A 25,283-nucleotide genomic window follows, 5' to 3' on the forward strand; every position below is an offset into this window, starting at 1 on the left:
CGGTTCCTCTGCGCTCGCCTGTTACTTGCTGCAGCCCTCCCCAGGGTCCCTCCTGCCCCAGCTCACCTCCTCCTCCTCCTCCCAGGATTGTGCCAGAGCCCTGCTTCTCCCTCCCAGGCTTGCTGCGCCAATCAGCTGTTTGGTGCGGCAAGCCTGGGAGGGAGGGTGAAGAAGCGGAGCTGCGGCGCGCTCGTGGGAGGAGGCGTAACGGAGGTGAGCTGGGGTGGAGGGGCTTTGGGGAGGGCCGCAGCAAGTAACGGGGGCGCAGAGGAACCACTCCCTGCTCCAGCTCATCTCCCGCCTCCTCTCCTGAGTGCGCAGCCACCACTCTGCTTCTCTCCCCTTCCCCCTTCCACACTTGCTGGGCCAAATGGTTGATTGGCGTGGCAAGCCTGGAAGGGAGGAGAGAGGGAGAAGCGGACTGGCGGAGGCAGAGCGGAGGTGAGCTGGGGCGGGGAGCGGTTCCTCTCCCTACCCTGATATAACGCAGCCTGACCTATAATGGTGAGATTTTTTTTGGCTTCCGAGGTCTGTGTTATATCGGGGTAGAGGTGTACATCAGAAATAAGAGTGAAAAAATGTCGAGAAGTACTATTAACTTGAAATATAGTGTGTTTAAAAAAAAAATAGCTAAAGTAGTTTCAGATGTTACACTGATGGTACACTCATAGATTACCTACTGATTTTGTAGCTTTGCAATTACTTTGCTCTATTAAAAATAAAATAAAAGCATTTTTTTTTTGCCTTCTGTGTGAGATAGACACAAACAGGGAAAGCTAAGGCCCAGATCCAAAAAGGTATTTAGGCACCTAAACCCTAGATTTAGGCACTTTTACAATCCAGAGAACCCCCACTCAGCTGCCACCTAATCCTGTAGCTGCTTAAACCCAGTCGGTGCCTACATTTTTGCTGTAAATGTTCCCTAGATGCCTACATTTCTGCTTGTGGGCTTGTGCACTGCTTCCCCCTCTAGACAATGTGATTCTCATACCAGGGGAAGCTAGATATTCCTGCAGAGCATGGTCCGGCAGGTGTGCTCTGAGTATGTGTACTGGAGTGGGCCCCATTCAAAAATCCAGATGGAAGAGGAGCGTCCCATATAACCAGGGGTGAAAGTAACTTAAAGGACTTACTAGTACGCTGGAGTCCTGAGCAGGGGGTGTGGCCTCAACTGGAAGAGGTGGGACCTTTAATTCTCCTGGCCCAAGGGCTCCAGCCGCTGCTACTGCAGCAGTGCTGTGGGCCCTTTATATCACCGATGGAGCCCTGCCGCCACTATCCTGGGGCTCCAGCAGTGAGTCTCAAGCAGCGCTTTAAAGGCTGAGGGGCTCCCCACAGCAGCCAGAGCCCCTGGCCCTTTAAATCACCAGCCTAGGGAAGCCATGGTACAGCACAGCGTACTGGCTCTTGACGGTACACCATACTGGCTTACTTTCATCTCTGCATATAACTTAGCCCAGTGTTTAGAGCGCTCAGATACAGTTCCATCCTCTGCCTGATGGGGAGAAAGGATTTGAACAGGCATCTCTCGCCTCCCAGGAGGATTCCCTAACTGCTGTGCTATAGGAGACTCCTGTCAGAGTATTCTTCAGTCTTTCCTGTTGCAACTGTTTCTCTTTCGATAAATGATTAGTCATTAGGCCAGAGTGTGTGACTGAGAGTGGTTCTGTAGCCTTATGGTTAGGACATTCATGTGGGAGGTGGGAGATCCGGTCCCTCAGCTCCAAAGACTGTTGTCTCCTGGCAGCCTGGACACCCCCCCTTTCTATGACATCTCCCTTAGGTGGCTCCCCACCTACTATGTTGGCTTTTGTGGATTTCTTTCTTAGATGCCTATCTCTCCCTATTCATTGTATAGGGAGGCTAGGAATCTAGCTTAGGCTTTGTGATCTCTTTGTTGTTCCACAGATTTTCTAGATGCCTGAATGTTAGTCTCTTTGTGGACCTGGACCTCACGGATTGTACAGGGGAAATAGTGAAGCTGATTATACACAAAGTTCTGTTGCATTCACAAAGTAAACAGACTGGACATTGTTTCCCCTCTAATGTCTTTCAAGACATTATCTAAGGCCTGGTTGACACTGAAAAGTTAAATTGACCCAGCTACATCATTCAGGGGTGTGAAAAAGCCACATTCCTGTGTGATGTAGTTAAGCCAGCCCAATCTCTGTCATAGACAGCGCTAGGTCAGTGGAAAAATTCTTCTGTTGACCTAGCTACAGCCTCTCAGGGAGGTGGATTACCTGCGCTGATGTGCTACAGCAGCACTAAGGCTATTTCTGCATTTAAAATGCTACAGTGGCACAAAGGCAGCTGTGCCACTGTAGCACTTCATTGTAGATACTCACTACAGCTGCAGGAGAGATTCTCCTGTCACTGTAGTTAATCCGCCTTCCAGAGAGGCAAATAACTACGTTGATGGAAGACTTCTTCCACTGACCTAGAGCTGTCCACACTGGGGTTAGGTTGGCATAGCTACATCTCTCACGAGTATTGATTGTTTTTACACCCCTGAAAGACGTAGCTATACCTATGTAAGCTTTTAGTGTAGTCCAGCCCTCAGGTAGGTGTTAATTGTAGCAAGAGTAGATTAAAAATAGTCAGTGAGATTTTTAAGTTGACCCTGGTTCTTTATGTAGCTGTGTAAATACTAGTTGTTTTAGACTGATTATGATTTAGTGTTAATGTGAATGTAATCTTTACTACGGTTACACAAATAGTTACTCTATTTTATTATTCTAGTTATTTAGATTAATCTAGCATAAATATTCATGAGGTTGGGTAAAATACGGTAACTCCTCACTTAAAGTTGTCCTGGTTAACGTTGTTTCGTTGTTACATTGCTGATCAGTTAGGAAACATGCTTGTTTAAAGTTGTGTAATGCTCCCTTGTAACGTTTGGCAGCCTCCTGCTTTGTCTACTGCTTGCAGGAAGAGCAGCCAGTTGCAGCTAGCTGATGGGGGCTTGGAACCTGGGTGAACCCGCAGTCTCCTCTCTCAGCTCACCACTCCCCAAAGTTCCCTGTGCAGCAGCTGCCTGCAGTTCAGCTGTGTACCTCCCCCAACTGCCATGTGCTGCTCCTGCCTTCTGCCTTGGACCTGCTCCCCGATACTCCTGCTTGCTGTGCAGGGGGGGAGTGACGGGGGGGCTAATGTCAGGGTGTCCCCCCTCCCTCCTGCTCCTGCACCCTGCTTACCCCATCTTCCATAGAGCAGGAGGAACACACCAGGGCTCAAGACAGAGGGAGCTTGCAGCAGCTGTGGTCTCAAGCAGTGTACTTAAGGGAAATGCACGTATCTCCCTGGATTCCTGCTGCCTTGTGTAGAGAGAGAGAGAGAGAGAGAGTTAACCCTTGAGGGCTCAGCCAATTGCTAGTTCAACATTTAACAGTAAGGGAAATATCCCACTCTCTGACTCCCACCTCAACCAAGCTTCACAATCATCACGACTGTGTATCAGTATTAAATTGTTTATTTAAAACTTATACTGTGTGTGAGTGTATATATAATATAGTCTTTTATTTGGGGAAAAAAATTCCCTGCAACCTAACCCCCTGATTTACATTCATTCTTGTGGGGAAATTGGATTTGCTTAACATCATTTCACTTAAATTCGCATTTTTCAGGAACATAACTACAATGTTAAGTGAGGAGTTACTGTACTGAGTGCCTTCTTTTGTAATGCAGCACTCTGCCTGGTACCCTTTAATTGCTCGCTCCAGACCCTTTACACAGAACAATCTACTCCCAGTTGTCCACTTCAGATGAAGTGACTTCCTCCAACATGAGTTACTCCTTTTGCTTAACCACCTGTCCCAATTTATATTTAGCACAGACACTACCCATCCTTCCCCAGACCTGCAGTAGAGCTCTGTGTAGGTCAAAAGCTTGTATCTTCCACCAACAGAAGTTGGTCCCATAAAAGATATTATCTATTTTGTCTTTCTCATCTTTGATGTCATTCTCATTGAAATCGTAATTGCAAGGTAATTTGCTAATACATTTTTCTTGTGTATTTTTACTAATGAAGAAGAGCCTATGAAATGTGCCAGGCCCTGCGTATGTGTGAAAACTTTAAACAAACTGAGAGAATTCTGCAGTGATTCAAAGCACCCATGTAACAGAGTCCAGGTGGATACTTTACAAGGGAGTCAATCTGTGCACTTGGAAAAATGTCCGACTTTTGTGGAAACAACCCTGGAAATGAATAGTGCTCTTCATTCTCAGGACACAGGTTCTCAGGTCAGTGAGAAGGTATGCAGTGCTTCTGTTCCAGGGATCATTGAATTATAGTGCAGTTTGGAGTCCTTTTTATGTTTAAAATACAGGCTTTGTTGTGTTTTTCTTAAGTTCAGTGTGACAGAATGCAACTTGAAATTATGCAGTACCGTACCAGTGATAGAATCTGACGTTCATATTCTAGCATTTTACTGAACTCTTAACACAGTAAGCAAAACAGCTCTTGATAGTCTTCAGTGACATTCTTAAACAGTGCAACTGAAGTTTTAATAAACAGAATGAGGAGTACTTGTGGCACCTTAGAGACTTTCAAATTTAGTTCTTTTTGCTGATACAGACTAACATGGTTACCACTCTGAAGTTTTAATGAAATTTGTTTTAAATAAGAAATGTTTAAAGATTAGAATATAGAAAATGGTGGTAACAGCCTGTACTTTGGATGTTAGTGAGATTATTCGCATTCACATACACATCCTTTCCAATGTGACTTCCAACTGAGTTCTTGTTCAGTTCAGGTGTTATAATAAGGATTCTCATAATTTTCTCACATAGAAGCTAGTACAAAGTTATTACTGGAATGTAATGTATCCCAGCTGGATTCAAGGTTGTTATAATACTCTATAATGTTCCTCAGTGGGGAAGATAGGCTTATATTGAAAAAACTTCAGAATGATATCTGTGCAGTAACCAAATAGTTGAATATAATGTCCCTATGTTCTCAAAACAGGCTGTAATAGGAGTACTTGCTAAGTATTTGTACCCTGATCCTGCAATCTGATTGAAGTAGGAGAACCTTGTATCAGCCTGGTACCTCGTTGATTTCCATGTGGGCACAAGAATCTCTCGCCTGGATCAGATAGTGGGATTGGTGACTTAGAGGCCAAGGCACATAACGGCTTGTTTGATGTGCTACTTTCGTGGATTGGCTGGTTATTATTCAGCAGAGGAGAGCTTTACTCTCAGCACTTCTATATTATCTTCCATACGTATTTTTCCCAGTTAGATCAGTTAACTTGCATTTTTGGTTGAAGGAAAGATACCAAATTTGATAAGATTTGACCCTTATATTTTGATTACATGGACAACTGATGGAAGGAGAGGCCAATTGAAGACCTCTTAGAAGGTGATTGTTTGGAGTGGGATTGAGTGTGTGCAGTCATGTGATCAGTCACAGAACTTTTTCTTTATTCCCTTTCTATCGCTTGTTTTCCTTTCATGATCTCAATTCTCAGTTTATTGGGCTACTGTTTATGCATATGTATTGCACTAGCTGACAGTAGGTACAGAATTGTTATTCTAACCTGAAATAATGCTTCAATATATTCAGCACAGTTGTATGACAGCCAGTTCTGGATGCTGGAACTGTTATGTTTTTAAAAGTGTAATCTAAGTATTCAGTAATTAAGTGTTCCTCCATAATTATTATAATACCTCTTTTGTTCACAGGAACAGTCATCCTTTAGTCTTAATCAATTTTCAGCATCATGTAAGAGTTTTGAAGGCTCTCAAAACATTTCTAATACAAACCCCCTTAGTAAAAAAACCAAAAGCGTATACACTCCACTAGAACTCCAGTTCATAGAAATGAAAGAACAGTATAAAGATGCTATTTTGTGCGTGGAATGTGGATATAAGTACAGGTTCTTTGGAGAAGATGCAGAGGTAAGTAACTTTTACCAGGAGCACTTACTGCTGCTTATCTTATATTACTTGGTTACATTGTGTAGAGGGCCACTCTCATTGATAACCTCAGTTTAAAAAACGTTTTCTAACACTTGTAATCAAGATACGAAAGATCTAACCTCCTTAAATCTAAAGGTGTCCATTACAAATTGTCTTTGTACCATATAAAAGGTACATCAATATTTACAGTATTCCCTGTTTGAAGTATTGACAGATTAGCAAATATTAAATACTACAATAACATTACCTTGTTTATCAAAGTTAAACTGAAGAAATTAAGGGTCCACTGTATTATGGCATAGAACTAAGTGATCAGAATAAAAATATTTAGCTTGACATTAACCTGATGATTTCTTCTGAAAAATGCAATGTCCAAGTGCCATAACTGCATTTATTTATGCAAATAGTGACTACCCTCATTAATAGAGGGCTATATAGAAATTAATAGGGGATGTTTGACACAATTGGGTATGAAATTGTATCTGATGCTTTATCTGTCCAACTGTAATCTATATGAACAGGCAAAAATTTCAAAGGGAACATGGCTTACATGTCTGCAAACTACAAAATGGCCAATAAACATCCTTTCTGTCATCTCTCTAAATCATTAATACTGATTTAGCCTTTGTTCTGAGCTATCTCCATATATAATTGGGAGCAAAAGGAAAATTACTTTTGCTTAGCCATTGGAGGCTTCATTTTTCCAGTTGTCTTTGTTCTGGGTATTGGGTGTATCAATTTACTAGCAAATTTACTGCCCTGAAGTCCATTCAGGTTGGTTAACACCCATCTGCTTGTCCAGAACACAAGGCTGACATCTGGAAAGAAGAATGTCTGAGTCATTGTGTAATGTCATATTTCTAGCAGCTGCTGTGATGTTATTCTTGTGAGGGTGCTTGGATGCTACTGTGGTAAGTGCAGTTTCAAGGGCTAGATAGTTATTTAGGCTTATCAAGGTAACATAACTTACACTGCCTTCTTGCACTGGACTTCAATGGGAACTCTTTGGCCCTTGGTATTCATTCAAGATATCACTTGCAGGGTGGATTGATTTAAATCAGTGGTTTCAATCACTGATTTAAATCATGTTTTTAAGCAGGAAACCTTGATTTAAATTAACAATTTTAATCTTTGTTTTGCGTCTGTACTTTTTAGTTACCTTTGTAAAGAAGGTTCATTCTGATTGACTGGTAACCATTTAAACAGGTTGATTTGCAACTAATTATAGCCAACTACATTTAGTACTTCCTTTTTGTTAACCAGAATGGATTCACTATATCAGCACATTCTTATTTAAGTAGTTATATAACTTAACATACATTTATTCAGATTCTATTTTATTATGTAAAAAAAATTGTGAATGATGCATTTCTTTACTGTGTTAATTTTTTGGTTGTGTTTTGAGTCAAGCGCTCTCTGTGTAGAAAATAAAATTAAATTAAAGTGCACTAGTATTTTAAAATTATTTTTTATTAGTTCAATAAAACTCTCTTAATGTACTGGATACATTAAAAAAGGGTTTAGTGGAGTTTATCAAAACATGTTTTGCATTTAAAGCTAACTGATTTATTAAACAAAGGAAGTATTATCTGTATTCAGTAAATTGAACTGATGAGTTCTGGGGATTATGTCTTTCAAGACTAGTAGATCTCATCCTTTCAGACCTAGCTTTTTTTATTCAATGATTGTAAGAAGAAAACAAGCTTTCCTGCATTTTTCAACTTCTGATTGGTTTTTTGACTTGAAATGAACTGATCATTTAACTGAACTAGTTAAATAAAAATGAACAAAATATTCCTTCTGCACCTGCAGAAGATGCCACTGGACTTATTTAGCACTTCAGCTAACTCTAGTTCCAGGTGCTTAGCCAGTGACTTTCATCAGTTCAGTGGTTTGATGATCTTTTAAACTTCAGCAGCAAATAGGTACTGCTTCTTATTTTTTGTATTTAATTTAAATTATTTTAATAGATTATAATTATTTTAGGTCTTTAATGTAGCCTGTTGTATTTTCAATTTTAATTTTAAATGGGTTTATTTTAAAACAGAAAATGTATTTAAATAAAAAACCCAGTTTTAAATCAAAATAATTTGATTTTTTAAAAAAGAATAATTGATTTTCATCCACCCTGATAAGTTGACAAGTAAAGCCTGTGGGAGTGGAGTCCTTTGTTCTGGTTAGGATGCTGAGACTGTGAACTCTTGCTTCATGCTTAGTCTTCAAGTACCTCAGTTCTTCTGCTTAGCATTCTACAACACACTGCCATAGCTTTGGTTAATAGCTGGTTTCCAGTATTGCTTTTTGACAAGTTTGTATTCACACAACTCCATCATAGTTACCAAGGAAGCTAGACAAGGAATGTGAAGTAAGAGTGGCCTGAATTGTTGACTATTTTTTTCATACTTTGCAGATTGCAGCAAAGGAACTAAACATTTACTGTCATCAGGATCACAATTTTATGACAGCCAGTATACCAACTCACAGACTATTTGTTCATGTACGGCGACTTGTAGCAAAAGGATATAAGGTCATTTCTGGATTTAATTAGATATTGTTAAAACCAAAATAGTCTCATTCCTTACCGAAAGAATTTGTTGATGTCATATGGATGTTGTCTCGCTTTTTTGAAAGATACAAAATATGAAACCTTTTAATATTTTACTGGAAAAATACATGAAACTCCCTTTCATTCAGTGCTTTCTGTATGCAATGTCTTGGAATTTTTATGATTTTTAGTTATGTTGATTCAAGCCTCCTCTGATCTCACAATATTTCAGGGTCCAGTTGACTTTTCTGGTAGCAGTTCTGCCTGTCAGTGAGTAATAGAAAGTAGGACAGAAAGCACTTTCTCCATCTCTCTCTCCCTTTTCTGTTTTCCTCACTTTTTTAACTTCCCAACCCTTGTTTTTTCCTCTCTTCTTTCCCTTCCTTTCCCCTTTATGCCCATGTGAGTCTTTTTTGTACCTCTCATCGCCTGATGTTCTGGTGAACTTTACTATCTACAGTGAAAGAATTGTTGTTGCAACAGGTGACAGGTAGTCAGCCTCTCAAGCTAAGTTGTTTCAGTATAGAACGTGAGACAGTAAGGGCAAGAGGAGAAAGGAAGTTGCAGTTAAGCTGCAATTCTGTCATACTTGATGGGCTGAATTAGTAGGACTAGTTTTAGCCCTTCTCCCCTCACAAACACATTATGGTTTAATATTTGGATCTCTTAAATTAGTTTTTTTGTTGTTTAAAGTTGGTTATCCTTTTTTTTGTTCATCAGTTAACATTTTCTATTTGTATATATTATAGGTGGGAGTTGTAAAACAAATGGAAACTGCAGCACTGAAGGCTGCTGGAGAAAATAAAAGCTCTCTATTTACTCGAAAACTGACTGCTCTCTATACCAAATCTACACTTATTGGAGAAGATATCCTTTTTGATGTGTTAATTATTTTGCTTTTATACTAACCTTCATTGTGCTCTGTTATGCAATATTCAGTACGAGTTGTGTGTGTTTGAGATTTCTTTCCATAGTCCTTCGGTATAAGAGAGCATGTTCCTGTTAAGTAATGGGGGTGGGTGGGAAGTGCTGACTGTTTTTTTTCCTCTGCACTGGGAATATTCTGGCTGTATTGCACCTGTTGTCACTTCTGTATTTACAGCAGAAATGTATTCAATAGGACTGGGAAATAGAGGATGGTGAAATGTTAAAACTGTCAGTATTTGTGCGTTTCAGATGTTTTGCAATAGCATTGGAGTCTATTGTGAGATTGCATTATTGGAGCACTTTTTGGAAATGGCAGTGCATCCAGTTCCATTAGTTTAAAAAAAAAAAGCACCTCTGGAAATCAGCATCAGGAATTTTTGTTGCTAGAAATGAGGCTTCAAGAATCAAGGGCTTCCTCATCTTAATCTTGATTATTTTTGGGTATGCAATAAACACGAGAGCAAAATTTTCTGTTTGCATAGCCCTGGGGGAATTACTTATATGACAAAATAAAAAAGTCAAATTGTAAATCCCTTATAGTGGTGCATATTTAGTGGCCAACACTTAATATAAAAGGAAATCTATGGCAGCAGCAAATAAGGTTTCTGAACAGTTTGCTGTGCTGTTAAGACAAGGCTAATGATGCTTAAAAGAAGATCCACATTTTAGGCTGTGGACTTCATCCAGATTTCATGAAGAATGAAATCTCTCTGGTTTTTAAGTGTGTTGCAATATAGCAGAGATTACATCGTCTCCACAATTCTTGTGTTTTTTCAAATGAGAAAATGGACTGCTAGGGTTTATGCTGTGCCTTTGGTGATGTCATGACCAACTTTTTGACCAGTTGGTAGGTATAGCATTAGTAATTCTTAATGAAAGGGGGAAGGATTAAGAGTCTGGAGTCAGCACCTGGATTTAATTATGTTTAGAGGTGGATACAGTTAAAACAAACACAGATGGGTCCTATAGCCTAATAATGAACGAGGGGAGAAGTACTATTGACACTGGTAACAACAGCGTTTCATACAAAACGAGGTGAGCCTGAATCTAAAGCCAATGGGCTATGAAAAATCTGGGAGCCTGTCTTAATTCTTGTAACTGAAATAGGCTATCAAAATGAATTAAAAATGGCTTTTGACTAGCAGAGCTATTTCTTTCTACCTTTTACTTTGTCCATTTCTTTGGCTTTTGTCACCATCCCCATACAGCACCCACAGGTTCTTTTAAAATTTTCACACTAAGTAGTTATTAGGTACTTAATGTTAAAGAAGAACATTGACTTGACTTGAGCTCACTAAATTAGGATGAGCTAGCCCTGTACAATGTAAGATGTGTTCTCATCCACTTCCCTCTTCTTGTGACTAAACCATTCATTCTCCTATCTACTTACTGCTAGCTTTATAAAACCACTCTTCAGGTTTGGTACATTTGCCCTCTTTGTGAGGTCCTGTGTGCCAGGAGGGAGACGAGAGACAAAAGAAAACACATCTTCTATTTATTTCTTTTGATTTGGTCATCCTAAAACTGTAGTTAGGGAAAGGGGTACTAGAAGTTAAAACCCACAAATCAGGGAAGCAACTTGCTGTGCAATTGTTTAATGGAGCAAGGGCATTATAATACTATTGTTGGTTGTTTTTGTTTTTGTTTTTTTTTGCCAGAGACACCAGTGTGACTCTAGTTACTCTTGAAATGTGTTGGAAGGCTCAGGTAAAAGCCAGTGGAGTGAGGAACAACAATGAATGACGGACACCTTGCATGGTTTGAATGGAATAAATAAATGCAGGTGATCTTTTGCTCTCCACTGCTACTGCTAGGACACTAGTGGTCTCCATTGCAGACTGTTGCTACTACATCAGGTCCTAGCTTCCTGGCCTGTGATGCTCATCAACAAATTTTGCTCTTTTTATTGTCAGTTGCACAAGATTTACAAGCTGGCTAGTAGGCTACTTGGTCAAAGTACTACTTACTGAGCAGGGATAGCACAAAGACAGTAGGGAATTTAGTATCTGCAAAAGCCTGCTATTGTTTGAATGGAAGACTGCAGACGTAGTATAAAGACTGGTGTTTTGTTGAGATGATGATGATATGTATGCATATGCTGTGGGGCTCTGTCAGTGGGCATGGGCCTAAGGCCACCACGGACTTTTTTGGTTTTGGTCCTGTCAGGGATTTGAAATTGACCAGTATCATACCACCTGAGTCAGTTTTATGTCCTCTGTCAAGTTGGTGTTTGTGCTAGGTAAATGGAATGCTATTATGTTTATTCCAGAAAGAAAATTGTTTTCAGCATCCATCACTGGTTTTATCTCTTTGAACTATTTGTTTTTTTTTTTTAATACTTATCAAATGTGAACCCCTTGCTGAAGCTAGATGATCCTGTAGATGTTGAAGAATTAACAGCTGATGTCTCCGATAACTATCTTCTTTGTATCTGTGAAAATAAAGAAAGCTTAAGAGACAAGAAGAAAGGGGATGTTGTCATAGGCATAGTGGTAAGTTTTCTTCCTTGAGGAATCTGAGTTTGTGGTTAGGGCTTATTTTGTGTTTTATCTCTGTTTTAAAATTCCTTTGTGATTGTCTCCCCTGACAGTAATGGTGTTTATAAGACATATGCAAAGTTTTTCATGAATGGTATTTATATCTTTCAATTCATTTGTGAATTGAATGAGACATTTTATATCAGGGTTGGCAACCTATGGCATGCGTACCAAAGGTGGCACGTGAGCTGATTTTCAGCGGCACTCACACTGCCTGGGGCCTGGACCCAGGGGGCTCTGAATTTTAATTTAATTTTAAATGAAGCTTCTTAAACATTTTAAAGACATTATTTACTTTACATACAACAATAGTTTAGTTATATATTATAGATTTATAGAAAGAGACCTTCTAAAACATTAGAATTATTACTGACACGCAAAACTTTAAATCAGAGTGAATAAATGAAAACTCGGCACACCATTTCTGAAAGGTTGCCGACTCCTGTTATATAAAAAATAATCAGAAACACTTGAGTTGATCGCCTGATTTTATATATCAGGTATACAAGGCATATCACATTTGCTCATGCATAATTGCTTGAAAACAGTGTTTTATACAAATACAAAAAAAATATGTTAGCTTTAAAATATGTTTTGTAAATTATGTTTAAAATGCTATCCCTCTTAAGTGTTCAAAATGCTTACACTTGTTGCTGACTGCATCTGTTTCCTCAGTAAATTGCTCTTCCTTCACAGAAGCTTAGTAATGAGAGATTCACAGTCTTCTTAAACTTTAACTTCTGATTTTCTTTGGAGATTCTGAAATGAGAACTATATAACTGGGAAAATAATGACTTAAATGAGAACTGATTCTCTCTCTACTGATGGTTCGTTCATTCATTCATTTTATTTACATGTTCTTTTTATTGTACTTGTCATTGTGATATCTGACCACCCCACTGTTTATCTGTCCCAGTTATAAGTGGTGGCATACCGTGTCAGTCTGAAGATATTAGAGAGAGATTCGCTCAAAAGCTTGTCTCTCTCCCCAACAGAAGTTGGACCGATAAAAGATATTACTTCAACCACCTTATCCCTCCTCAGTTGTAAAAGCACATTTTAGAAAGACATCTTATTTTTAGGGAGAATCCTGTTAAATTTCATAGGTTTTCAATTAGGTGGATTTGCATTGCCCCTTAATAGTGGCAATGACATAAAATGAACCAATGCTATTAAAACTTAACATATTTTAAGACATCATTATCATCCTGTTTAGTCTAGCATTTGGGCTTTCAAAATTGTTAGGATAGGATCTATGTTCTCTACATTTGAAATATGTGCTTATTTTTAATTTTCCAATGTCTCCAAGAAATTGTGGGACTGGTGGAGTCATCGTTTTTGTGTAGCACACCATTAAGTGTGTGCGAAATTTCCTTGCTAATTTGGTAAAACCTAAATGGTTGACTAACCAAAACTCGTCTCTGAGCTTTACATGTGCCTGCTGGCAGATACTCAAAAATTGTTGTGCACGCTTAGAAGCAAGCAAAAGGAACTCAGTTTGGCTTCTGCTGCCGTAGCAAAATACGATGTTTGTCAATGACAGGGTGAACACTCTGTTTATATATTTTTGTATCTGACAGGCAGTCCAACCCACAACGGGGGAAGTAGTTTTTGACAGTTTTCAGGACTCCGCGTCTCGCTTAGAATTAGAGAGTCGAGTTTTGCGCCTGCAACCAGTTGAACTACTGCTTCCATCAGACTTGTCAGCTCAATCTGAGAGGCTCATCAGCAGCATAACCTCTGTAAGGTATGTTGTTACATTATATATCAACTTGGATCTGGAAGCCAGCAATGATACATAGTTTTCTAAAGTAAGACCTTCTTTGAAACTTTCACAATTCACTGTTTGCATAAATATCCCCTTAACTGACATGATCTATCTATCTAATGTAAGTAATTCTATTGTGCCCATCACTGTGGTATCTGAATGTGATGTTGAGCTGCGTGTGTATCTTATACCTTTAAGTTCTCTGAATGATTTGAGGCTTTCCCCCCCCCCCAGCACTCTTTGTTAATTAGACATGGAGAATTAAATACTTGTTGTGAAGTTTTTGTACTTCCTATTAGACTCTCTTAAAACTGGTGGGTCAGAAGTATGTTGGCCATTCCATCATTTACATTTCAACATTTCCTTATATTTTTAATGACAGATGCTTCAAAAGAAGGCTGGAGGCTCTTTTTCAGTGGAAAATTTATTGTGGTATTCAGTCTGGGATAAAAATACACTGTAAAGCTGTAGCTGGATAACATAGCCATGGGACCATAGGACCAGAGCATGTCATCTTTCTAAATGTGGCTTGTGAGTTTGCGAAGTCCTGCTGACACTCCTTATGGTTGCCATTTTTTTTCCTGAGAATGTAGTGTTCGTTTTTTTTAATGGTTTAAAAAAAGTATACAAATGTTCAAGGAACTGTTTTCTTAGCTTTTAAAGAAGACATAGAGATTTTCCCCTTTTACAGAGGGAGTCAAAGATGATGCTGGAACATGGCAGGTTTCATGGGTTCCTGAACTTCATGCTGCAGGACTACCACACTTTTCAGTTGATTGGTTTATAGCAGCAGCTTTCCTGTATTTATATAGAAATTAGAGGAACAGGAATATATTAATTTGAAATGTGTCTGCTTTTCTAGATTTAAACATTTATTGGTTGTGTGCAATCTGCATTTCCACACAAGACAAGAATTCTATGACAGATGCCTAATTATGAGAAAGAGATGTATACTAATATTTGAACAAATTAGGCAACTTGTAGAGGTTTGGAATTGCTGGCAGCTGGGAACAAGAAGACTTGTTCTTTGTCCAAATGGAAAAATAGATTAGCAGATGCTTTGACAAACAGGAAAAAACAGTTGCGTGTGTGTGTGTGTGTGTATATATATATTTATTTCTTGAAAACAATATCCTGATTGATCTCTCTTCAAAAGGGTTTATTGAGAGTTTTTAGCAATTTACACTGTGCCAGTTTGTAAAAAGATGGATTTCCTGTTCTATAGAAAATACCTTTTGGTTTAAAATAACGCAGCTGCTAGTTTTGTTAGTAATGTTTTAAGCTTTTTTTTCATATGTTAGATAGCAAATTCCTAAGTGGACTGGGTGTTGACGCAATTGTTGAGGTAAGATGCAAGCTCAGGAGAATTCCTCAGAATTAAGGAGGAGACTCTACATTTTGCTGATCTTCAGCTTTTTCCAGATGTTTCAACATGAGATTTGAAGTGTTCGGATTTTAATTTTGTTATACTTTTATTTCAGAAGTTATATTAGGATCTTACTTACATGCATAATATGGCAAAAAAGATGTCCTAAACGTTATTTACCAGGCAGCTAAAACGGACAGTTTTGTGTCTCTTTAGGAGTTGTCTCAGTTGTCTAAGAGAAAGTGATACTTCATGTTATCTGCAAAAATTTCATCCTTGTTGTGTGTTAAAGCAGCCAGCATTTCCAATTATATTTACCACAGTTACAAAGTACATCTGATTATTATTTGGTTAGAGATATGAGAGACTTCTAATAGTGCTTTGTACTAGTCAGATACGAATTGGACAAAATGCTGTTTTCCTTCCTGCTTGGAAACATTTATGTTGCAAAAAAAAATGATCTAGTATATACATTTATTTTCTAGAAAAGATATTGGCCCTGTTGACTGAGTCAAATTTGTCTGCAGTTTTAGTTTTTTTTAATTAAAAAAAAAAAAAAAGGTGATTGCCCGTTCATTGCCCATGCCGACAAAAGGTATAATATAGCTCTTCAGCATGGGTGGAGTTGCAGATATTTCAACACATTACCATTAACACACAGGATTTCCTTCAAAGGCATCACCACTGTAGAGAAACACTACTCTAGCACTGTGACTACACACCTGATTTTGGAGTCTTGTATTACAAACTTGCAGTTGGCATGTTCAATGCCAGAGTTAGCTAATTAGAAAATGTGGTGGGAGGCAGCTTTAAATGTACTTTACAATAAAAAAAAACCTCAAGTTGCATTTTCTGGCCAAACCACATGTAATTCAGTGCTTACATTTTTCTTGAATATGTTGGACTTGCACTTGATTGTTTAATCAGAGACTTTGTCAAATACACAGTTGAGATTGAATGCGTCCTGCTGCCCATGTATACTACTATGGAAAAAGATACTGCACGTAATGGACAAGGTTGTAGGCAGAACAATATCACTGGCTCTTTTAAAAATGTGTAAAATCCATGATATTCAGCCAAGAAATGGCTTCTGTCAGAAATACAGTGCAGAAAGGATGAAATTCACATGCCCCATTCCTGCACAAAGCCAAAATAAACAGACTTTGTGTGTAGAACTCTATGGGAGCTGGGAGATGAAATCCACCTCCAAATTGTAGGCAGGACATAGGAGAAGCGTAGCAGCTCTTTGAAGTCTTAGACTGAAATAAAGGCTTCAGCTCTTTACATCTCTTAGAGAGTAGGATTTATGGACTTTAGATTTACATAACTGGAACGTGCTGCCGCCGGGCCGAGCCCGCTGGAACGTGCTGCCGCCGGGCCGAGCCCGCTGGAACGTGCTGCCGCCGGGCCGAGCCCGCTGGAACGTGCTGCCGCCGGGCCGAGCCCGCTGGAACGTGCTGCCGCCGGGCCGAGCCCGCTGGAACGTGCTGCCGCCGGGCCGCCCGGTCTGGCTCACCAGAGCAGGCTGCGGCTGTGCTGCTCAGCCTGCTGGAGCAGCTCCAGCCAGGCCAGAGACATCCTCCCTAGATAAGCTAGGAAGGGATGGGGTGGGGAGAGTGGGGGGGTCCCGGACTAGGGGTGGGGTCATGTGGGGGGTGGTCACAAGGGTTACTCCCCCAACCCTCAGATTCTTCGCCCCTCCAACCCTCCCCACCCAAAAAAAATTTCCCCACCAATTGATGTCCTGGCCCATTAGGGTAAGATGCTGGCACTCCGGGACACTTTGTTTACTTAGGTTTACCTCTGTGCCTGTGGACGCTCGAGGTAAACAAAGCATCTCTGCCCATCAGCGGCTTATCCTGATGGCCCCGGAGCCAGAGTTTGCTGAGCCCTGAATTATAGGGTCGGATTATGAATGAGTCATAAAAATTTTCCATTTTTACTTATCCATCTTGGGGGAGTTGGCTTATAAACGAACCGGCTTATGATCGAGTATATACGGTATATTAAATTTTAAAAATTTTGTTTTACTCTAAGGCATTATTAATAATTACATTACATTAAAAATCTACATTAAAAGCACTCAAAAGTTAAGAAATGGCATGCAATCTTAATTCAGCTCCACTATACTTACACGTTATGATACATGCAGTCTGATCAGACTCTGAGGGGCAACAGCATGCTTAATGCGGCGGAAATCTTCGGAGATTTAGATGGCAAGCTAAGAAACTTCTGCTGATAATGTGCAAATTAACATTTTTTAAGAGGTCTCATAACTTGACATTTTTCCACAGGAACAGCAAAAGGCATATCTTAGACACGAGGGTGATGCCCCTGCTAAATTTCAAGTCCCTACTCCAAAACACAGAGGCACTAGAACTTCTTTAAAAAAAAAAAAAAAAAAGTTACAAAAAAGTTACAACTCTTCATTAACATGGGCAAAAAAAGTTGGTGCCCTCAGAAATGGCATAACAATCTATGCTGAAATTAAAAAAAACACAAAAAAAAAATAGAAAAATTTGTCTTGAGGTGCACATCTGGCATGGAAAATTTTATCCTAAATGGTTAAAGTTTGTCAAAAGCTATAAACAACTGAAAACAGTTTTATAATGAGAAGAGTTGGGCAATCTTAACTATAAGAGTTGCTACTTGCACTGTCTATAATACAAGTAAGGAAAATTATTTTTAAATAAAATACAGTATATAACCTAACAGTGTTCCTTTACATTTGTCTCCTGGGTGATCTTGAAGAGAATGTGCTTGATAAGTAAACTGTTCTTGTGAATGCTGTGTACTAGTGATGGAGTGCTATATACTCTGCAGAATAAACAGGCAGACATGGTCCCAGCCCCAAGGAGCTTCAAGTGTAAATTTAGGCATGACAAAACAGTGGCAGTAACAAACAGTGAGTGGACATGGTGAAGAAAGATGAGTTCTACAGAAATAAAATTATTTGGTTGCTCAGCACGTATGTTTATTGTAGTGGTTAACTGACTTTTTTGTTCTAATATGGGGATGTGACAGCAGGAAAATAGCTAAGGTGGCATCTTCTGAATATGAGGGTGAAATGCTGGTCCTATGGAAATCAATAGAAGTTTTGCCATTATCTTCAGTGCAGCCAGGTTTTCACCCTTGTGTCTTCATAAGAGTTACCACAATTCAATGAAACTGGTTATCTGTTTACAGCTAAATTATTGGGTGCAGCACTTGAGCTAGCTACTCAGATTTTCTTTCCCAGTTAATGTTTTTTCTTGGTAAACTATGTCCCTTAGTATTTCTCAAAAACTCTTTGAAGCAAAGGTATAGAAATCCACATAAAAATTTATTTAATATGCTTCATTTTTTTCCAGCTTTTTTTAATATTTTATCAGGTAAACACTTAAGCAAAACATTTCTTCAAAGAAACAAACAAACAAAAGTTTTCAGAAGAACCATTTTAACAGAAGCATGCTGCTCCAATTGGGCAGATGAGTGTGGTCCCTGCTGACAAGTACTGAATTGGCTCAGATGGAGCAGAGAGACCTGTGACTCATTTCTCTGATCCAATAGACCAGAGAAAATAATTTTCTGTACCAGAAATCCTTCTTGCAGAATGTGGATTGTTTTATGTACTGAACAATCTGTGAGCTCTTCTTGGCCAAATCTAAGGGTCAGTACACATCCTCCTTAGCTTTTTTGTTGCTGGCTTCTCTTGAAATCTTTTCCTTCCTTGAGTTTAATAATTCCCTCCTCTCCTAATTCTCCTTTAATTGTACCTTCAGTGTTTCATTAAGAGGGGTATCCCTAACTCTTGATAGGGATTCCAAAGGGCTTCTTCTTTGGGCCATTTCTTTCCGCCTTCTATGTGTTATCACAGGGTAATGAGTTAAAGCCGTGTGAGAGGATAACAGCCATCTTAAAATGATGACTCACAAGTCTACTTCTCCACTTCAAGCTGTCTAATTTTGCCCAAAACCATATCTTGGCCTGTTTCTTTGACACCACCTCGTGGATATGAACTTAAATTTAGCATAGCCAAAGCAAAGTTCCTGATCTTTGCCTCAGAGTCCTGGAATTTCCACTCTTTTTCCATCATTGTGGACACCACCACCATTCTCTCAGCTATTTGAGTCTGTAATCTGGGAGTCATCTTTGATTCAACCTTCTTTCTATACCCATATTGGCTGTGAGGCCTTTTCTCTGGTCACATCCCCCAAACTATTATTGAGGCTGTTGTCGTGTTGATGATTGCATCATTATCTTCTCTGGCCTGGACTACTGTGATGATGATCCCCTCATATTCATTCAAAATGCAGCTGCTAAGATCATTATGGCTTATAGTTCTGACCAAATCACCTTATGTTAGCTGCTCCTCCGTTGCATCAAACACAAGCTTGCCATCTTTATTTGTTAAGATGTGTTACAGTTTAGTCCCTCCTTATCTAGCTGCCCATAACTCATTCTAGCACTAAATGCCTTTACCTCAACAACCTTCTTAGCTCTTCCCACCAACCAATGGCAGTCTCTCAGACACCTTCATTATTCTGCATGTGCTATCTCTGAAGCATGGGAAAAAATTGCAGAAAAAAATCAGTAAAGCAATTACCTTATCTTCTCCCAAATCTCTCTTTCAGATTGTTCTGTCCTGATGCTGTTAAACCCTTTGTAATGGTGGTAGGTAGGGGGTGGTCAATGAGTACTGCTTATGGTACAAAATATGCATGTTTCACCAGTATCCTACCCTTCCATCTGTTTTTCTCCCACCTTTTGTGTCTTACCAAACACCAAGGTTGTAAACTCATTGGGGTAGAATAGTAACTCAGCACTTAACATTGTAGTTATGTTCCTGAAAAATACAATTTTAAGCAAAACGATGTTAAGCGAATCCAATTTCCCCATAAGAATGAATGTAAATGAGGGAGGTTAGGTTCCAGGGAAATTTTTTTCACCAGACAAAATACTATATTTTTTAAAGTTTTTATTTTTAAAATTCTTTTAAACTATATATATATACACAGACACACACACACACACACACACATGCTATAAGTTTTAAACAAACAATTTAATACTGGTACACAGTGATGATGGTTGAGGTGGAGAAGTCAGAGGGTGGGATATTTCCCTTACTGCTAAATGATGATGAACTAGCAAAGGTTAACTCTCTCACTCTACAAGGCAACAGGAATGGAGGGAGAGATGCACATTTCCCCTTTAAATACACTGCTGTGTTAATTAGGTCAGCTTGCTGAGACCACAGCTGCTGCAAGCTCACTCCGTCCTGAGCCCTGGTGTGTCCCCCATGCTCTGTGGAAGATAGGGTAAGTGGGGTGCAGGGGCAAAGGGGAGGGGGACACCCTGACATTAGCCCCCCTCCACCTAGCAAGCAGGAGTATCGGGGAGCAGCTCCAAGGCAGGAGCAGCAGTTGGCGGGGCGGGGGGAAGGGACGGCTGAACTGCAGGCAGCTGCTGCATAGGGTACTTAAGGAAGTGGGGAGCTGATGCGGGGCTGCTGGTCCACCCGGGTTCCAAGCCCCCACCAGCTAGCTGCAGCTGGCTGCTCTTCCTGCAAGCAGTAGACAAAGCAGGCGGCTGCCAAACAACGTTAGAAGGGAGCATTACACAACTTTAAACAAGCGTGTTCCGTAATTGATCAGCAAGGAAACAGCGTTAACCAGGACGACTTTAAGTGAGGTGTTACTGTGCTAGCTTTTTATTTCATATTTGTAGTACAATAGGGTTCTGCTTCGGGTCTCTAGTTGCTATTAAAAATAAGGTATTGGTTTGTGTACCGACCATGTGACTCTAAAGGTCTTGAGGTTGCATGAATAGGAGCACTGATTGATTGAATATCAGCGCTGTTAAATATGTGATTGCATAAGTACTTTGTTTAAGAAATGGAAGATATATTTTAATTTATTCTTAATAAGTGGAGACAAATATCTGGTGCCCAGTGCTGTTGTGGGAGTAGATGACAAACACTGTCTCTCAACCAGCTGGTATAAGTTGGCATGAGCAAAGGAAATTTAAGGAAGGAGCTGGAGACATTGCATAAGGGTAGTATGTTGATTTAAAAAAAAAAATCTTTCAGTTGGCAAGTTTGAGGTAGCACACTTCTCATCCTTAGTGATCTATACATGCCTGCACTAGCGATTGGCAGGAGAAAACAGATTTGTGCTGCTGTTCAAATAATTTAGAAGTTTTGTTTACAAACTTCTTTTCTTTTCTCAGCATTTTGCGGTGATCCCAAGGTGTAACTGGTAAGCTGGTGTTTACTACAGTAGATCTGTGACTTCTGAGAGTGTCCTATATAGTCTGGGAGAACTTTGATGATGACTTATGTCAACATGAACTAATAGTGGCAGCAAGTGATGGCATGTTGAATGCCAGTAAAGGTTAAATCTTTAAAAAATACTTGTCTGTGAAATCACATCCTTTCACTTTAAAAAAAAAAAAAAGTCAAAACTTGCTTAGAAAACAGGTTTTAATTTTGAATAAACAGAGAAAATATAATTAAACTAGACCTGGACTTGCAGCTCTGCTCCATAGTCAATCCAGCTTTGCTTCCTCCACCTTGTTCTGGAGATCTGAGGTGTCTCAGTTGATCTCTCTGCTAGTAAGTCCTGCTTTAGCAAATATTTCTCTTGCCTCTGCTCCTTCTTGAGATGTTAAAACCAAGGCTCTGGCTGCTTGTATAAAATCTCTTAAGCACTGCACAGCTAGGAACCCATTTCTAAGTCCTTTCCTAGCTCCACAGTCTCTACCTTCCCTCTCCACGCTGGGAGTGCAGAAGCCAACACTTCTATTTCCGTGTCACTGGGCAAGGTTAATTTTCCCTGCCACTCTTCAGTGGCACCTTTTTCCTCAATTTTTCTGCGTTGGTTAGGGAGCCAAGGCAATCATAGGTTCAGTGGAATTTTTATTTTCTTGTGGGGCTCATTTGTCCCTCCTCATTTCTCTACAAGTGCTTTGTGTTGCACTGTCCCTCTCACAGCAGAGGGATCTCTGCAGTGTAGTCAGTGGCCTTTCTGCCATAGCACTCACCTCTTAGGTTTTGTTTTTGTAGCCTCCCTATTGCAGCACATCCAAGGGGCTTTGAATTTCCTTCTGCCAGCGTTCAAGAAGGGTCTGAAAGACCAATGATAGATCTGAGAGTCCCTCAATGGAACTGTACTTCCTCTTGCAGATTCTGACACAACCTTTTTTCCATGCTTAGGGCAGATTTCGATGGCCTTTCTTATTACAGTGACAGTGAGTGACTTTAAGTATCATATTCTCTTACATACCTTTAGTTCTTGCTAGAAAGGTAGGTTTTCAGCTTTGTCTGGAATTTGTTCTTTCAGTCCAAACCTGGGTATTCCTCCCACTATGTGATGAGCTTCACTTGTTGGATGTTAAACTTCTACTCAGTTTTATCTTTCTGGTGATATAGCATCCAAAATCATTATTGCTAGAAGCGTTGAAGGCCATGTTCTTATAGTCTGTGATCAAGATCACCAGGATGTCTTGTTCTGAGTTTGAGAGATGACATTTGGCTAGAGAACACTCTGCTTCATGGACAGTGTGCTTTGAAGCATTGATTTCCAAGGTATGCAAGATGGCAATATGGGCGTGTCTCTGCTGCTTTACATGTATCAGTTAACCTCTCTGCTTCTCAGATTATCTCCTTTTGCTGTCTAAAGACCTGCTAGCAGTACAAGAAGGTTAATACATCTCCTAGTGTTACTGCTTGCTACACCTGCTGTCTGTCCATTAATCCATTGTCAAAGGGGAGAAAAGTGAGAGAGATGCAACAAAGGAAGAGAATTTACCAGTAGTTCTTTGCTGTAATCGCCTCTTCTCCCATCTTACATCCCCTGCTCCCTTCTAGCTAATGTGGTCTTGCTTGTTTGGTACTATTTTTCCTGGCTTGTGTATTGTTTCCTGTAGCTCTAGAAGTTTCTCTAATCCAAGGTAGGATGTTTAGGTTGAGGTTTATGTACAGTACTTGAGGGTGGGATTTAGGAATTTTTTTGCCTTCTTGCTTCCAGTAGGTGGCGCCATAATGCTTTCTGTTCCTCCATCAGCTATCAGAATGGGAAAAAGGGAATAACTAGTAAGTAATTTTCCCTTTGTAATCATAAAGAATAAAATTGAGGTCCTTTATGTGAGCGGATGGTGACTAGAAATAATGCTGACTTCAGTAGTAGTAATTCGGAGTCTTGAGTTTGTTTTATATTAGAAACGTTTGAATGTCAAAGAGATGTCACTGCTTTAGGATTAAAGAAAAATCTCAGTGGCATGGTTACATGATGTAACCCCTGTAACTGAATTTCTATTGTGCCTGTCATGTCGTTATAAGTCTATCAAGTGAATGCTTACTAATGAAGTTTGCTTTGCTGATAAGCCAGTGCAAACACCGTACATAAGACAGGGTTTTTCAGCTTGTGCACTAAACAAGCGCTCTGGCATTTCTGGGATGTTTGTTTTGTTTGCTGTAAATGCATTTTATATGTGTTCTGAACTTGTCTGATGTTAGCTGAAGATTACCTACCACTTTTGTTGACCCTCCTCCTTTTTGAGAATAGTAGTATGAGGTGATTCTGATTTGGAATTGCAAGAATTCTTCTACATTATTGTTGATGGATTAAATGATTTTTTAAATTTGTTTATATAAATTGGGGGAATAATTGAATTGTTATATTGACGCTGTCATTTGTAAAAATACGTAGGTCCACAACTGACTTTTATTCAGAGAGAAAGTGTCACTTTATGAGCCTCCTTCAGTTAAATGTAATAGTCATGAGAAGATTTAATATACAGCATTATGCCATTTTTTGAGATAGGAATAGTAAAACTGGCTAAGACTAATGGTCAAAATATTATTAAAGAATAAAAAGGCCAGAAGTTAGGCTTCTAAATCCAGATTTAGGCACCTAAAAGAAGGACCTGATTTTTTCTAAAGTGATGGGAATCATAGAATATCAGGGTTGGAAGGGACCTCAGGAGGTCATCTAGTCCAACCCCCTGCTCAAAGCAGGACCCATCCCCAACTAAATCATCCCAGCCAGGGCTTTGTTAAGCTAGGCCTTAAAAATCTTGCTGACTCCATATTGTATTTAAGAACCTTTCAGTAGGGAAGTTTGCATGAGCCTAAATGTCTGCACTTGGAGCTAGAGGTGTAATTAATAGCTTGAGGAAACATAACCACACTGCTTCTGATTGAACTAGTGCACTTACAACAGCGTGTAGCCAAGGCAGCACCAGCGGCGGAAGGGGCTAACTGCCTGAGTATGTACCTGTCCAAGACCCTAGGCACATACTTGGGGAAGCTAACCCATCTCGCTGTTCATGGTGCTGTGGCTACATTCTCTTTTTAGTGGTCTAGCTGTATCTCCCCCCGTTCTTGCGCCCCTGCTCTGCTGCCACATGCTTCTTGGTACTGTTAAACTTGGGGAAAGAAGCAGACTCCCAGTCTGCAGCTTAGGTTCCTAGTGCACCTTGACCTCCTGCAGGGGTTTGGGGGAGTGAAGGGGACTCCATTTGCCCCTCTCCAGGCTCCCAATGCTTTGGTTCCATGCAGAGTTTTGACAAGTGAATAGGGGATCCGATCCCCTCAGCCCACATTTGCAAGGTACTAGGGTTCACATGCCAGATCCTGCTTCTCCTGAGCCTTGTGATTCACTTGCTGCTAAACACCCTCTTGCTAAGCCTTGGGGCAGAGCAAGAAAACACCATAAAGAGCAAATTGGTGTATGTTGAATTGTTAATTTTAAAATAAACTCAAGTTGTGTCTAAGAGGGAAAAAAAGAATATGGGTTAAGAGGAAGCTGATAGAAATGAAGCTTTTAATTTAAGAGTAACAGAAGAATTTAATCAATTGTGTAAATACCTAAAACACAGATTTGCAGTGCAAATTGATCTGTTAAGCTGTTGTAATTTTCTGGGAAGGTCAGAAGGGTTTGGATAGATACCAAATGGAATTATTTACAAAACTGAAGAAGTTAAGACACTTTGTAAAACATGTTTTATGTTGCATATGCAACTTAATTATTTTTCCTCATTCCCCAAATGAAAGAATAGTTGGTTTGTTTTTAAAGACATGAGTAGGATTGGTATTTGCACCTATGTGTATATACAGGGTAATATCACAGTTTTTTTAACTTTGTGGTATACTGTAAGGAATATTCTGATGGGCTTCAGTGAAATTTTGTAAGTTTCTTGTTAGCGATGGCCTTTAGGTTCCCTGAAGGAAAATCT

General features: G+C 39.7%; 2 protein-coding genes across 3 annotated transcripts in view; both read left to right on the top strand.

Moving 5' to 3' along the window:
• FAM151B (family with sequence similarity 151 member B) overlaps positions 1-25,283 on the top strand; it is a 310,696-nt gene that overhangs the window by 172,724 nt on the left and 112,689 nt on the right. The gene's annotated exons all lie outside the window — the stretch shown is intronic.
• MSH3 (mutS homolog 3) overlaps positions 1-25,283 on the top strand; it is a 187,274-nt gene that overhangs the window by 13,516 nt on the left and 148,475 nt on the right. The window contains exons 3-8 of the mRNA XM_050946154.1: positions 4,031-4,254; positions 5,686-5,901; positions 8,333-8,449; positions 9,217-9,334; positions 11,741-11,886; positions 13,512-13,678. Of these exons, the coding sequence (XP_050802111.1) occupies positions 4,031-4,254; positions 5,686-5,901; positions 8,333-8,449; positions 9,217-9,334; positions 11,741-11,886; positions 13,512-13,678 (988 nt within the window). The remainder of the gene's footprint in view (positions 1-4,030; positions 4,255-5,685; positions 5,902-8,332; positions 8,450-9,216; positions 9,335-11,740; positions 11,887-13,511; positions 13,679-25,283) is intronic.

This window comes from Gopherus flavomarginatus, chromosome 3, assembly GCF_025201925.1.
Source record: "Gopherus flavomarginatus isolate rGopFla2 chromosome 3, rGopFla2.mat.asm, whole genome shotgun sequence".
Lineage (NCBI taxonomy): Eukaryota > Metazoa > Chordata > Testudines > Testudinidae > Gopherus > Gopherus flavomarginatus.